The sequence below is a fragment of the Eleutherodactylus coqui genome, chromosome 12 (genome assembly GCF_035609145.1).
Source record: "Eleutherodactylus coqui strain aEleCoq1 chromosome 12, aEleCoq1.hap1, whole genome shotgun sequence".
NCBI classification, from domain to species: domain Eukaryota; kingdom Metazoa; phylum Chordata; class Amphibia; order Anura; family Eleutherodactylidae; genus Eleutherodactylus; species Eleutherodactylus coqui.
The window spans coordinates 142,429-159,371 of NC_089848.1; the positions used below are offsets into that span (position 1 = coordinate 142,429).

At 51.9% G+C, this 16,943-nt stretch overlaps 1 protein-coding gene across 1 annotated transcript; it reads left to right on the top strand.

Moving 5' to 3' along the window:
• The first annotated feature begins 6,103 nt into the window (after positions 1-6,103).
• Positions 6,104-16,233, top strand: COX7B (cytochrome c oxidase subunit 7B). The gene is made up of 3 exons (XM_066584484.1): positions 6,104-6,242; positions 9,474-9,598; positions 16,038-16,233. The coding sequence occupies exons 1-3, from the start codon at positions 6,206-6,208 to the stop codon at positions 16,113-16,115; spliced, it is 240 nt and encodes a 79-aa protein (XP_066440581.1). The 5' UTR covers positions 6,104-6,205; the 3' UTR covers positions 16,116-16,233.
• The last annotated feature ends 710 nt before the right edge of the window (positions 16,234-16,943 follow it).

Below are 16,943 nucleotides of genomic sequence, written 5' to 3' on the forward strand. Positions count from 1 at the left end.
GCCTATACTATATACTGTACATCCGGGGGCAGTATACACATCTACACCTATATACAGCCTATACTATATACTGTACATCCGGGGGCAGTATACACATCTACACCTATATACAGCCTATACTATATACTGTACATCCGGGGGCAGTATACACATCTACACCTATATACAGCCTATACTATATACTGTACATCCGGGGGCAGTATACACATCTACACCTATATACAGCCTATACTATATACTGTACATCCGGGGGCAGTATACACATCTACACCTATATACAGCCTATACTATATACTGTACATCCGGGGGCAGTATACACATCTACACCTATATACAGCCTATACTATATACTGTACATCCGGGGGCAGTATACACATCTACACCTATATACAGCCTATATTATACACTGTACATCCGGGGGCAGTATACACATCTATACCTATATACAGCCTATACTATATACTGTACATCCGGGGGCAGTATACACATCTATACCTATATACAGCCTATACTATATACTGTACATCCGGGGGCAGTATACACATCTATACCTATATACAGTCTATACTATATACTGTACATCCGGGGGCAGTATACACATCTATACCTATATACAGCCTATACTATATACTGTACATCCGGGGGCAGTATACACATCTATACCTATATACAGTCTATACTATATACTGTACATCCGGGGGCAGTATACACATCTACACCTATATACAGTCTATACTATATACTGTACATCCGGTGGCAGTATACACATCTATACCTATATACAGCCTATACTATATACTGTACATCCGGGGGCAGTATACACATCTATACCTATATACAGCCTATACTATATACTGTACATCCGGGGGCAGTATACACATCTACACCTATATACAGCCTATACTATATACTGTACATCCGGGGGCAGTATACACATCTATACCTATATACAGCCTATACTATATACTGTACATCCGGGGGCAGTATACACATCTATACCTATATACAGTCTATACTATATACTGTACATCCGGGGGCAGTATACACATCTACACCTATATACAGTCTATACTATATACTGTACATCCGGGGGCAGTATACACATCTACACCTATATACAGCCTATACTATATACTGTACATCCGGGGGCAGTATACACATCTATACCTATATACAGTCTATACTATATACTGTACATCCGGGGGCAGTATACACATCTACACCTATATACAGTCTATACCAGGGGTGTCAAACTCATTTTCACCAGGGGCCACATCAGGTTTTTGGTGAACTTCAAAGGGCCGATTATAAGACAGTACAGTAAGGGCTCGTTCACACCAGCGTATTTGCGTACATAATATGCAGAGAACAGAAGCCATTGATGTCAATGAGTTTATTCACATGATGTATATTCTCACACAGCATGACCTATATTGTTTCAAACTACGCACCCCGATAGGCCATTGAAGGGAATGGGCCGCGCAAATACGTGGTGAATGCGCAGGAAGCCCTTGTATTCAATGCATATTTGCGCACCATCTCAGGGGCCCATCTGCGTTCTTTTCTGCGTGCCCAAATACGCAGGCATAAGCGATTTTCGATTGCGCAAATACGTAGCGTATTTGTGCGACCGAAATGCAATTACGCCCGTGTGAACGAGCCCTAATAGTGACCCCCATAGTGGTCGCAGTAGTAATAGTGACTCTGATAGTGGCCCCAGTAAAAATATTGACCCCCACAGTAGACCAGTTAGTAATAGCGATCCCCACAGTGGCCCCAGTAGTAATAGCGACCCCTACAGTAATATTACTCCCTCCCAGCAACAATATTAACCCCCCCACACAGCAGCAATATTAACACCCCACCCCCCCCCCCCCCCCCCCGTCCTCCCCTTCCCAACCCGGCAGCAATATTAAAGGAGATGTCCCGCGCCGAAACGGGTTTTTTTTTTTTTTAAACCCCCCCCCCCGTTCGGCGCGAGACAACCCCGATGCAGGGGTTAAAAAAACCACCCGCACAGCGCTTACCTGAATCCCGGCGGTCCGGCGTCTTCATACTCACCTGCTGAAGATGGCCGCCGGGATCCTCTGTCTTCATGGACCGCAGGGCTTCTGTGCGGTCCATTGCCGATTCCAGCCTCCTGATTGGCTGGAATCGGCACGTGACGGGGCGGAGCTACACGGAGCTACACGGAGCCCCATAGAGAAGAGGAGAAGACCCGGACTGCGCAAGCGCGGCTAATTTGGCCATCGGAGGGCGAAAATTAGTCGGCACCATGGAGACGAGGACGCCAGCAACGGAGCAGGTAAGTATAAAACTTTTTATAACTTCTGTATGGCTCATAATTAATGCACAATGTACATTACAAAGTGCATTATTATGGCCATACAGAAGTGTATAGACCCACTTGCTGCCTCGGGACAACCCCTTTAACCCCCTGCCAGCAACAATATTAACCCCCTCCCAGCAGCAATATTAACCCCCACCAGCAATATTACCACCCCACCCGACCCCCGCAGCAATATTAACCCCCTGCCAGCAACAATATTCACCCCCACCAGCAATATTACCACCCCACCCGACCCCCGCAGCAATATTAACCCCCTGCCAGCAACAATATTCACCCCCACCAGCAATATTACCACCCCACCCGACCCCCGCAGCAATATTAACCCCCTGCCAGCAACAATTTAACCCCCACCCCCACCCCCCAACACACCAGCAATATTAACTCCCTCAGCCCCGGCAGCAATCAGCATTATTAACCTTCTCCCAGCAACAACAATATTAACCCTCACCCCCCAGCAGCAATATTAACTTCCCCCTTCCCCAGTCATGTGCTTACCTCCACGATCCCAGGAGGAACGGTGCTGAGCCCGGGAGGCATATGAACTTTTCCCACAAGACTTCTGCACTATTGAGCAATTCCAGCAACCTGATTGGTTGTTTGGTTCTCTGGGTTGGCTGATTCCCCAATCAGATTGCTGGAATTGCTGACAAGTGCAGAAGTCTTGTGGAAAAAGTTCATATGCGTCCGGGTGTGCACTGACATCAGTGAGCAGCACGGCACGCTTCCTCCCTGAGTCCTCTCCTGCGGAACTGAAGAGCAGCGGACTCAGGGGAGAAGGGATCAGCGCTGTCAGTGTGATTACCAGCGGGGAGCTGCGGCACCCCAGCTGGTAATCACTACAGTGGTGAGCGGCCGTCGGCACGCCGCGGGCCACATAACACAAGGCAGCGGGCCGGATTCGGCCCGCGGGCCTTGTGTTTGACACATGTGGTCTATACTATATACTGTACATCCGGGGGCAGTATACACATCTATACCTATATACAGCCTATACTATATACTGTACATCCGGGGGCAGTATACACATCTACACCTATATACAGCCTATACTATATACTGTACATCCGGGGGCAGTATACACATCTACACCTATATACAGCCTATACTATATACTGTACATCCGGGGGCAGTATACACATCTACACCTATATACAGCCTATACTATATACTGTACATCCGGGGGCAGTATACACATCTACACCTATATACAGCCTATACTATATACTGTACATCCGGGGGCAGTATACACATCTACACCTATATACAGCCTATACTATATACTGTACATCCGGGGGCAGTATACACATCTACACCTATATACAGCCTATACTATATACTGTACATCCGGGGGCAGTATACACATCTACACCTATATACAGCCTATACTATACACTGTACATCCGGGGGCAGTATACACATCTACACCTATATACAGTCTATACTATACACTGTACATCCGGGGGCAGTATACACATCTACACCTATATACAGTCTATACTATATACTGTACATCCGGGGGCAGTATACACATCTACACCTATATACAGTCTATACTATATACTGTACATCCGGGGGCAGTATACACATCTATACCTATATACAGTCTATACTATATACTGTACATCCGGGGGCAGTATACACATCTACACCTATATACAGCCTATACTATATACTGTACATCCGGGGGCAGTATACACATCTACACCTATATACAGTCTATACTATATACTGTACATCCGGGGGCAGTATACACATCTACACCTATATACAGCCTATACTATATACTGTACATCTGGGGGCAGTATACACATCTATACCTATATACAGTCTATACTATATACTGTACATCCGGGGGCAGTATACACATCTACACCTATATACAGTCTATACTATATACTGTACGTCCGGGGGCAGTATACACATCTACACCTATATACAGCCTATACTATATACTGTACATCCGGGGGGCAGTATACACATCTACACCTATATACAGCCTATACTATATACTGTACATCCGGGGGCAGTATACACATCTACACCTATATACAGCCTATACTATATACTGTACATCCGGGGGCAGTATACACATCTACACCTATATACAGCCTATACTAATATACTGTACATCCGGGGGCAGTATACACATCTACACCTATATACAGTCTATACTATATACTGTACATCCGGGGACAGTATACACATCTACACCTATATACAGCCTATACTATATACTGTACATCCGGGGGCAGTATACACATCTACACCTATATACAGCCTATACTATATACTGTACATCCGGGGGCAGTATACACATCTACACCTATATACAGCCTATAGTATATACTGTACATCCGGGGGCAGTATACACATCTATACCTATATACAGCCTATACTATATACTGTACATCCGGGGGCAGTATACACATCTACACCTATATACAGCCTATACTATATACTGTACATCCGGGGGCAGTATACACATCTACACCTATATACAGCCTATAGTATATACTGTACATCCGGGGGCAGTATACACATCTACACCTATATACAGCCTATACTATATACTGTACATCCGGGGGCAGTATACACATCTACACCTATATACAGCCTATACTATATACTGTACATCCGGGGGCAGTATACACATCTACACCTATATACAGCCTATACTATATACTGTACATCCGGGGGCAGTATACACATCTACACCTATATACAGTCTATACTATATACTGTACATCCGGGGGCAGTATACACATCTACACCTATATACAGCCTATACTATATACTGTACATCCGGGGGCAGTATACACATCTACACCTATATACAGCCTATACTATATACTGTACATCCGGGGGCAGTATACACATCTACACCTATATACAGCCTATACTATACACTGTACATCCGGGGGCAGTATACACATCTATACCTATATACAGCCTATACTATATACTGTACATCCGGGGGCAGTATACACATCTATACCTATATACAGGCCTATACTATATACTGTACATCCGGGGGCAGTATACACATCTATACCTATATACAGTCTATACTATATACTGTACATCCGGGGGCAGTATACACATCTACACCTATATACAGCATATACTATATACTGTACATCCGGGGGCAGTATACACATCTATACCTATATACAGCCTATACTATATACTGTACATCCGGGGGCAGTATACACATCTATACCTATATACAGCCTATACTATACACTGTACATCCGGGGGCAGTATACACATCTATACCTATATACAGTCTATACTATATACTGTACATCCGGGGGCAGTATACACATCTATACCTATATACAGTCTATACTATATACTGTACATCCGGGGGCAGTATACACATCTACACCTATATACAGCATATACTATATACTGTACATCCGGGGGCAGTATACACATCTACACCTATATACAGCCTATACTATATACTGTACATCCGGGGGCAGTATACACATCTACACCTATATACAGCATATACTATATACTGTACATCCGGGGGCAGTATACACATCCCCAGGCAGCCCGGCCCCTGCTCTGCGGAGGCCCCGCCATATACAAGATGCACACTTGCGGCCGGGGTGTGTGTACGGGGAGTCTGACCTACCGCCGCAGAGACCATCTCGGGGACGGCGGGAGCTCCCGGCACCAACAAGCTGTCTAACTATTTCCAGAAACTCTCTTGAATGGCTCCTCCCACCCAACAGGCCGGTCACATGGCCGGTCACATGGCCGGTCACATGGGTGTGGCGTCATCAGAGCTACAGGATATCCGGAGCCGCCATCTTGTTCTTCATTCCCACCAAGGGTAGAGCAGAAATGTTTCCACTGGCGAGGTCCGCGCTGACCCTGGCCGGTAAGTATTCTCTGCCGGGCGGTGGGTGACTTTGGTCCCGCCAACCAGTAAGTAGTTCTCTTCCGGCGGCGGCCGGTGATGTCCCCCCCTCAGTACACAGCGGTGTGGCTTCTGTCAGCAGCAGCTTCTATTAGTACGGCTCGTGTGCGCCCCCCTGAGGCCGACCGCGGTACTGCTACTCCCGTCCACCGGAGGGGCCGAAATAAAATTGTTAAAATTCCCTGCAGTTCTGCTTCAGGATGGGGCTGCGCGGGGGCGGGGCTTGTGGGGCTCATGTAATGCTTTGTGTGGCCCCTGGCCATATGCAGGTGGTGGGGGTGGGATGTGTGACTGCTGATGCTCTCCACAAGGTGTCCGGCGTACAGGCGTGATGCGCGCTCTAGCCTGTCCTGCGGGGGGCGGCGTACAGGCGTGATGCGCGCTCTAGCCTGTCCTGCGGGGGGCGTAGAGGTGTGATGCGCGCTCTAGCCTGTCCTGCGGGGGGCGTAGAGGTGTGATGCGCGCTCTAGCCTGTCCTGCGGGGGGCGTAGAGGTGTGATGCGCGCTCTAGCCTGTCCTGCGGGGGGCGTACAGGCGTGATGCGCGCTCTAGCCTGTCCTGCGGGGGGCGTAGAGGTGTGATGCGCGCTCTCGCCTGTCCTGCGGGGGGCGTACAGGCGTGATGCGCGCTCTAGCCTGTCCTGCGGGGGGCGGCGTACAGGCGTGATGCGCGCTCTAGCCTGTCCTGCGGGGGGCGGCGTACAGGCGTGATGCGCGCTCTAGCCTGTCCTGCGGGGGGCGGCGTACAGGCGTGATGCGCGCTCTAGCCTGTCCTGCGGGGGGCGGCGTACAGGCGTGATGCGCGCTCTAGCCTGTCCTGCGGGGGGCGGCGTACAGGCGTGATGCGCGCTCTAGCCTGTCCTGCGGGGGGCGGCGTACAGGCGTGATGCGCGCTCTAGCCTGTCCTGCGGGGGGCGGCGTACAGGCGTGATGCGCGCTCTAGCCTGTCCTGCGGGGGGCGGCGTACAGGCGTGATGCGCGCTCTAGCCTGTCCTGCGGGGGGCGGCGTACAGGCGTGATGCGCGCTCTAGCCTGTCCTGCGGGGGGGCGGCGTACAGGCGTGATGCGCGCTCTAGCCTGTCCTGCGGGGGGGCGGCGTACAGGCGTGATGCGCGCTCTAGCCTGTCCTGCGGGGGGGCGGCGTACAGGCGTGATGCGCGCTCTAGCCTGTCCTGCGGGGGGCGGCGTACAGGCGTGATGCGCGCTCTAGCCTGTCCTGCGGGGGGCGGCGTACAGGCGTGATGCGCGCTCTAGCCTGTCCTGCGGGGGGCGGCGTACAGGCGTGATGTGCGCTCTAGCCTGTCCTGCGGGGGGGCGGCGTACAGGCGTGGTGCGCGCTCTAGCCCGTCCTGCGGGGGGGCGGCGTACAGGCGTGGTGCGCGCTCTAGCCCGTCCTGCGGGGGGGGGCGGCGTACAGGCGTGGTGCGCGCTCTAGCCCGTCCTGCGGGGGGGGCGGCGTACAGGCGTGGTGCGCGCTCTAGCCCGTCCTGCGGGGGGCGGCGTACAGGAGTGGTGCGCGCTCTAGCCCGTCCTGCGGGGGGGGGCGTACAGGCGTGGTGCGCGCTCTAGCCCGTCCTGCGGGGGGGGCGGCGTACAGGCGTGGTGCGCGCTCTAGCCCGTCCTGCGGGGGGCGGCGTACAGGCGTGGTGCGCGCTCTAGCCCGTCCTGCGGGGGGCGGCGTACAGGCGTGGTGCGCGCTCTAGCCCGTCCTGCGGGGGGCGTACAGGCGTGGTGCGCGCTCTAGCTCGTCCTTGGGGGGGGGGGGGGCGTACAGGCGTGATGCGCGCTCCAGCTTGGCCGGCATACAGGCGTGATGCGCGCTCTAGCTTGTCCTACGGCCAGGCGAGGGGGGGCGTCGTACAGGCGTGATGCATGCTCTCGCTTGTCCTGCGGGGGGGGGGGGGGGGGGGGCGGCGTACAGGCGTGATGCGCGCTCCAGCTCGGCCGGCGTACAGGCGTGATGCGCGCTCCAGCTCGGCCGGCGTACAGGCGTGATGCGCGCTCCAGCTCGGCCGGCGTACAGGCGTGATGCGCGCTCCAGCTCGGCCGGCGTACAGGCGTGATGCGCGCTCCAGCTCGGCCGGCGTACAGGCGTGATGCGCGCTCCAGCTCGGCCGGCGTACAGGCGTGATGCGCGCTCCAGCTCGGCCGGCGTACAGGCGTGATGCGCGCTCCAGCTCGGCCGCCGTACAGGCGTGATGCTCGCTCCAGCTCGGCCGCCGTACAGGCGTGATGCGCGCTCCAGCTTGTCCTACGGCCAGGCGAGGGGGGGCGGCGTACAGGCGTGATGCGCGCTCCAGCTCGGCCGGCGTACAGGCGTGATGCGCGCTCCAGCTCGGCCGGCGTACAGGCGTGATGCGCGCTCCAGCTCGGCCGGCGTACAGGCGTGATGCGCGCTCCAGCTCGGCCGGCGTACAGGCGTGATGCGCGCTCCAGCTCGGCCGGCGTACAGGCGTGATGCGCGCTCCAGCTCGGCCGGCGTACAGGCGTGATGCGCGCTCCAGCTCGGCCGCCGTACAGGCGTGATGCGCGCTCCAGCTTGTCCTACGGCCAGGCGAGGGGGGGGCGGCGTACAGGCGTGATGCGCGCTCCAGCTTGGCCGCCGTACAGGCGTGATGCGCGCTCCAGCTTGTCCTACGGCCAGGCGAGGGGGGGCGGCGTACAGGCGTGATGCGCGCTCCAGCTCGGCCGGCGTACAGGCGTGATGCGCGCTCCAGCTCGGCCGGCGTACAGGCGTGATGCGCGCTCCAGCTCGGCCGGCGTACAGGCGTGATGCGCGCTCCAGCTCGGCCGGCGTACAGGCGTGATGCGCGCTCCAGCTCGGCCGGCGTACAGGCGTGATGCGCGCTCCAGCTCGGCCGGCGTACAGGCGTGATGCGCGCTCCAGCTCGGCCGCCGTACAGGCGTGATGCGCGCTCCAGCTTGTCCTACGGCCAGGCGAGGGGGGGCGGCGTACAGGCGTGATGCGCGCTCCAGCTTGGCCGGCGTACAGGCGTGATGCGCGCTCCAGCTCGGCCGGCGTACAGGCGTGATGCGCGCTCTAGCTTGTGCTCGTTCTTCGGATGAGTTGCATGTATGACGCGGCGTGCCGTCCATGGGCTTACATGCCAGTGTGCGCCTCGTCTTAGCACATTGTGTAGTGTGCGCCTTCCCTGCGGTCAGTGACTAGATGACTTGTCTGCTTGACTTGTAGCCCGCGGCCTGCAGAGACCGGTGGTCCGGCAGACACATCACGGAGCGTCCCCCGACTTCCATGACAAGTATGGGAACCTGATCCTGGCCTCGGGGACGGTGTTCTGCGTGGCCGTCTGGGGATATGTAAGTATACAACATCTCTGCAGCGCCACCTATGGGATGGCTGCCTTCCTGCAAATGGTTGTCTGACAGTTGTTAGCCCCTTGACTACCTATAACAGTATGCCGGAGGGCGTCCGAGCGGGCCACAATAGTCAGTGCCGGGTGTTAGCAGAAAACTGTCTATTACATAAATCACCATTTTGTGTTAAATGCTTTAAAAAATGTTTGCTTTATTTTTGGTCTTAAAAAAAAAAAAATCCTGCTTGCTTTTTTTTTTTTTTTTTTTTAAATGCAGAGTCCAGTCCTGCCTGATCTGTAGGGGAGGCCGCCTGCACACGAGCGTGACGGATTCCACTCGCGGATTTTCACGCGTGTATGGTACCTAAATGTGCTTGCGGATGCGTGAAAAATCACGCGCGGATATACGCGGATGTGTCGCGGAAAAAAACGCGCAGAAAAATCCGGAAGACACCCTTATTGTAAACCCAACCCCTAGAGGACTGCCCATTCCTTGGAAAACAGCTTAAAAACCAACACCCAGACTCCGTTTTGCCCCTCTTGCTTGTGCGGGCGCCGGTACATTATTCTGCCAGCATGCTTTCACCCGGTGAGCAGATGTCTTTGTGGGCATGGTTGATCCATGTCACTTTTTTCGGACGTACTGCGGTAACGGAGGAGGAAGAGCCCCCCAGGAAAAAAAGGAGGTACTGGGTGCACCCTGGCTGGTGTCTGCTGGCTGCTGTCTGGTAGATGAGGGGACTGAAAGGACAGATCTGCAGTTGAAATGTGCCTGTGAAGCTCTGCTGTGTGTTGGGACGCCTCCTACCATGCCTACTTCCTGTAGTCATAGCAACCAGTGACTCCATCCGCAGCTGCACTGCGGATGTACTGCGTGAAAAAACGCACCCATTCACTTGTATTGGAGGCTTCACGCGCATGATCCGACCCAAATTAGAACAGGGCGCAGATTTTTTCACTCGCGTGAAAAAACGCGATACAAATCCGTCCGTCTGGGGACAACTGCAGATCCTCATAGGAGTATATTGGCTGCGGTCTGGGGCGGATTATGTGCCTAAAATAACGCGCTTGAAATTCTGCTCGTGTGCAGGCAACAGCGGTCATCTCACTGACATCACAGGCAGGATTACACTGAGAGGTGACAACTAGATGTAGATAACACAGGGTCCACCATTCACAATACTCACAGCTCACCTCCTCCCCTCCCTGTACAGACTGGATTACACTGAGAGGTGACACCTATAGGTAGATAACACAGGGTCCACCATTCACAATAGTCACAGCTCACCACCTCCCCTCCCTGCACACTGACCATAGAGCCTAATACTAGTCCATCCTTCATGATCTGTAGGGGATGCTTTACAGCCGTCATCTCACTAACATCACAGGCAGGATTACACTGAGAGGTGACACCTATATATAGATAACACAGGGTCCACCATTCACAATAGTCACAGCTCACCTCCTCCCCTCGCTGTACAGGCAGGATTACACATAATATATATATATTATATCTCAGAGGACCCACCATTGATAGTAGGGGACCAGTTGTGACTCTCTCCTCCCCTTCGTGTACAATGACCCCTCTGTAGGTCACAGAACATGTTTAGCTCAGTCTATTTGGCCACACAGGCGCTTGTAAAACATGGGCTAATACTAAGCTGAAGACAGAAGCCGACGCTTCTAACGCTAAATAACGCTTTGTTTTCATTAGTTCTCCAAGTGGTAGTTCTTCTACATGTGCCCTTTAAGGGGTCTCCGAGGACCGTCGGCCTAGCCTACAGTTACAGTCCTCTCTGGACACATCCGTACCACTGAAGCGGTTTTTATGAGGTTCGGCATGGGGATAGCTTTCATCCCGAGGAAGGACATCGGCCACCTTTTATCCTAAAATATGGAGAGCATTCTCCAGGGAGCGCCACAAGACAGAGCTGGTAATGCACAAGGGCACCCCTGCTTCCACACCACGCAGAGAGTGGGTGAATCTCATAGGCTAGGCCTCCCCAAACGGGCAGACATCGTTGCTGCATGTATGCGACTATTAAGCTGGCAGGGATATTCGGTGTTGCCCGGGATTAAAACTTGAACCAAAGACACATTAACATGGATTGAGGTTTTTAAAGAAAATCTGTAAGGCCCATAGCAACCAATCACAGCGCAGCTTTCATGTAACCTCAGTATAATATATAGCAACCAATCACAGCACAGCTTTCATGTAACCTCAGCAGTATAATATATAACAACCAATCACAGCGCAGCTTTCATGTTACCTCAGTATAATATATAACAACCAATCACAACACAGCTTTCATGTTACCTCAGCAGTATAATATATAACAACCAATCACAGCACAGCTTTCATGTTACCTCAGCAGTATAATATATAGCAACCAATCACAGCACAGCTTTCATGTAACCTCAGCAGTATAATATATAACAACCAATCACAGCGCAGCTTTCATGTTACCTCAGTATAATATATAACAACCAATCACAGCACAGCTTTCATGTTACCTCAGCAGTATAATATATAACAACCAATCACAGCACAGCTTTCATGTTACCTCAGCGGTATAATATAGAACAACCAATCACAGCGCAGCTTTCATGTTACCTCAGCGGTATAATATAGAACAACCAATCACAGCGCAGCTTTCATGTTACCTCAGCGGTATAATATAGAACAACCAATCACAGCGCAGCTTTCATGTTACCTCAGCGGTATAATATAGAACAACCAATCACAGCGCAGCTTTCATGTTACCTCAGCGGTATAATATAGAACAACCAATCACAGCGCAGCTTTCATGTTACCTCAGCGGTATAATATATAACAACCAATCACAGTGCAGCTTTCATGTTACCTCAGTATAATATATAACAACCAATCACAGCGCAGCTTTCATGTTACCTCAGAGGTATAATATATAACAACCAATCACAGCGCAGCTTTCATGTTACCTCAGTATAATATATAACAACCAATCACAGCGCAGTAGAGATGAGCGAACGTACTCGTCCGAGCTTGATACTCGTTCGAGTATTAGCGTGTTTGAGATGCTCGTTACTCGAGGCGAGTACCACGCGGTGTTCTGGTTACTTTCACTTTCATCTCTGAGACATTAGAGCGCTTTTCTGGCCAATAGAAAGACAGGGAAGGCATTACAACTTCCCCCTGCGACGTTCAAGCCCTATACCACCCCCCTGCAGTGAGTGGCTGGCGAGATCAGGTGTCACCCGAGTATATAAATCTGCCCCTCCCGCGGCTCGCCACAGATGCGTTGTGAGATAGCTGAGGGACAGTGCTGCTGGTGCTGGTGCTGCTGTAGGGAGAGCGTTAGGAGTGATTGTAGGCTTCAAGAACCCCAACGGTCCTTCTAAAGGCCATAAATCGTCTCTATATGCGGCAGCAGCGCCGACCCCATTGAGAACATATAGAAGACAAATCATTCTTCTCTGCCACAGCTGTAACAGAGGAGAACGATGTTTGCCCATTGAATTCAATGGAGCGGCAATACAGCAGGTTCCACTGAAAGCAATGGGCTGCCGGCGATCGCAGGATGAATGGTCGGGAAGGGGTTAAATATATAACCCCTTTCCTGCAATTCATCCAGAAATGTGTTACAATAAAAATATATACCGGCGTATAAGGCGACGGGGCGTATAAGACGACCCCCCAACTGTCACCTTATACGCCGGTAATACAGCGGAGCAAAGAATAAAAATCATTACTTACTTCTTCAGACGATCTGCGGCGCTCCTGCAGACTGTCACTCCCTCCTGGTGTTTGCAGGCTGTCGCTCCCTCCTGGTCCACGGCAGAGCATTGCTTTCTCTACGAAGGGCTTTAAATCCCCGCCTCCAGAAACGCACGTGCCTTCAGCCAATCACAGCCAATGACAATGATGTCATTGAATGGCTGTGATTGGCTGTGTTTCTGGAGGCGGGGATTTCAAGCCCTGCGTCCAGAAAGCAATACTCTGCCGTGGACCAGGAGGGAGCAAGAGCCTGCAGGAGCGGCGCAGATCGTCTGAAGAAGTGAGTAATGCTTTTTATTCTTTGCTCCGCTGTATTCCCGGCGTACAAGGTGACAGTTGGGGGGTCGTCTTATACGCCCCGTCGCCTTATACGCCGGTATATATTTTTAGTGTAACACATTTCTGGATGAATTGCAGGGAAGGGCTTATATATTTAACCCCTTCCCGACCATTCATCGTGCGATCGCCGGCAGCCCATTGCTTTCAGTGGAACCTGCTGTATTGCCGGCTCCATTGAATTCAATGGGCTAACATCGTTCTTCTCTGCTACAGCTGTTACAGCTGTGCCAGAAGAGAACGATCTTTACGCTGACAGTGCGGGGGGGGGGGGAGCCGGGGGAGCCCACTCTTGCCGCTATTGTGGCTTAATAGTGGGACCTGTGAACTTGAGATGCAGCCCAACATGTAGCCCCTCGCCTGCCCTATCCGTTTCTGTGTCGTTCCCATCACTTTGTAGAATTGCCCAGATTTTCACACATGAAAACCTTAGCGAGCATCGGCGAAATACAAAAATGCTCGGGTCGCCCATTGACTTCAATGGGGTTCGTTACTCGAAACGAACCCTCGAGCATCGCGGTAATTTCGTTCTGAGTAACGAGCACCCGAGCATTTTGGTGCTCGCTCATCTCTAATAACAACCAATCACAGCACAGCTTTCATGTTACCTCAGTATAATATATAACAACCAATCACAGCGCAGCTTTCATGTTACCTCAGCGGTATAATATATAACAACCAATCACAGCGCGGCTTTCATGTTACCTCAGCAGTATAATATATAACAACCAATCACAGCGCAGCTTTCATGTTACCTCAGCAGTATAATATAGAACAACCAATCACAGCGCAGCTTTCATGTTACCTCAGTATAATATATAACAACCAATCACAGTGCAGCTTTCATGTTACCTCAGTATAATATATAACAACCAATCACAGCGCAGCTTTCATATTACCTCAGATATATAATATATAACAACCAATCACAGCGCAGCTTTCATGTTACCTCAGCAGTATAATATAGAACAACCAATCACAGCGCAGCTTTCATGTTACCTCAGCGGTATAATATATAGAACGGCCAATCGCAGCGCAGCCGGACCCTAGATGCTGAGTGTCCCCCGTCTCCTAGAGATATACAGCAAAACACAGATTAGAGTTATAATACTACAGATTGCGTGCAGTGAAGTCGGCGGGTAACACACCCCTTTAATAAGGTATCGCCCGGTCCCCCTGTGCAGGGACGGCTCGGAGCAGGTCGTCTTCTCACTCTGATCGGCTGGTAACGTCTGGTCCTCATCCCGCTCTGCTCGGGTTAGATGACTTGAAGCACTCAGCCGTCTCACACGGAAGCGACTGGGCTGGTGATACATTTGTGCCCTTCTCTTTAGGACGCTCTTGGGATTGGTGGGGGTTCCAGTTGCCCGACCTCCACTGATGTGAAAGGGATTCCTCAGCCCGGGTACAGGATATCTTCATATCATGGGACAAGCCCTTTAAATGCTGGCTGCAGCTGCAGTAAAGGCTGGCGCTCGGCTCGTGTGTCATGTTAAAGCCCACAGTTGTGTTTTACTGACTGCAGCGCTCCAGGTATAACACTGGGATATCGGGGAGCCGGATGAAGAGTGTAGCATTCTGATTCTGTCCGTTAGGGAGGGAACGTTGTATGCCCTGGGTCCTTTGGGTCGCGGGCCCTGGGTCCTTTGGGTCGCGGGCCCTGGGTCCTTTGGGTCGCGGGCCCTGGGTCCTTTGGGTCGCGGGCCCTGGGTCCTTTGGGTCGCGGGCCCTGGGTCCTTTGGGTCGCGGGCCCTGGGTCCTTTGGGTCGCGGGCCCTGGGTCCTTTGGGTCGCGGGCCCTGGGGTCCCAATGCCTCTAATAAATGCCAGGTTATTTTCTTGTGTATGAATGTGACAGTGTAGTACATAGGGGGTATGTCTTTGGTGGACTGGGGAACCTGTACCCAACCAACCCTGCCTTTCATACAATTCTGGAGCCCTTAGATCTGTGTTTTGCCTCAGTGGAGATGAGAAAAATGTTGTAGCCCTTTTACATGAGACAACTGTCAAACAGAGATGCGCCCGGCAATGGTCCCGGAGATGATGGTTCCTGTGCTTGTATACGGTGGTGATCGCTCAGTGAATGGAGGCGGAGCTGTCCAGGTAGTATTCTGGCCCGCCACCTCCATTCACGGTAAACAGGTAGTCGTACACAGATTACCAACTGCCTGTTCACAGGTTAATTGCTGACTGTCCCTCAGGTTCTGTCTGGTTCTCAGGGTTGATCCGCCTATCTCTCTTCTGTACGCTCTAACCTACAGCAGCTCTAAGCTCGTCATCGTGCCCTAACGGGTCGTCAGTCTCTCCTGCTCACTGGATGGGTTGTGACTTCACATATGCTTCCTTTTTAGGTGATCACACAAGCAGGCATTTGCTGGAACCTGTCTCCGGTTGGCAGAGTCACCCCAAAGGAATGGAGGGACCAGTAGGACAGACACCACTGCTTCAGGCCTAAGCGTATATTCTATGTATATACCGTATCTGCAGCCTGTTGTTTATAATGGTGATGAAGTTACTGTTGTAATAAACATGGAACAATATGACAGACGGATGTGTTGCATCGATGCATTGTGTGTAACGAACCTCCAGCAATGTGATATAAAGTGCATGACGATTGTCCCAGCGTAACCAGGAGATCAGAGGTGAGAGGAAGCTGTGATGGGGAACCAGCGAAGACAGGACGGCTTGCCTGCCTAGGACATGTAAAACTGCTGCACCCCAGATGACTCCCGAGGGGCTGCTGCTCCCGGCAGTTATTCTGGCTGCCAAGTTTGGAGTTGGGGGAAGAAATTTCCCCTGGAATGAAAAAAAGTTGCCTTCTGTCTCATGTCATATATATATTACTATGTAGGCAAAGTGGCTTGTAATCTGGTGATCCTATGAGCCGCTGCAGAGACCAGACAAATCGGCTGTGTGAGATCAGTGAGTTTACAGAGGGGTAGGTGGGCAGATGCTGTCTACAACTGCCAGACCTTAAAGGGGTTGTCCCGCGGCAGCAAGTGGGGGTATACACTTCTGTATGGCCATATTAATGCACTTTGTAATGTACATCGTGCATTAATTATGAGCCATACAGAAGTTATTCACTTACCTGTTCCGTTGCTAGCGTCCTCGTCGCCATGGATCCGTCTAACTTCAGCGTCTAATCACCCGATTAGACGCGCTTGCGCAGTCCGGTCTTCCTTCTTCTGAATGGGGCCGCTCGTGCCGGAGAGCGGCTCCTCGTAGCTCCGCCCCGTCACGTGTGCCGATTCCAG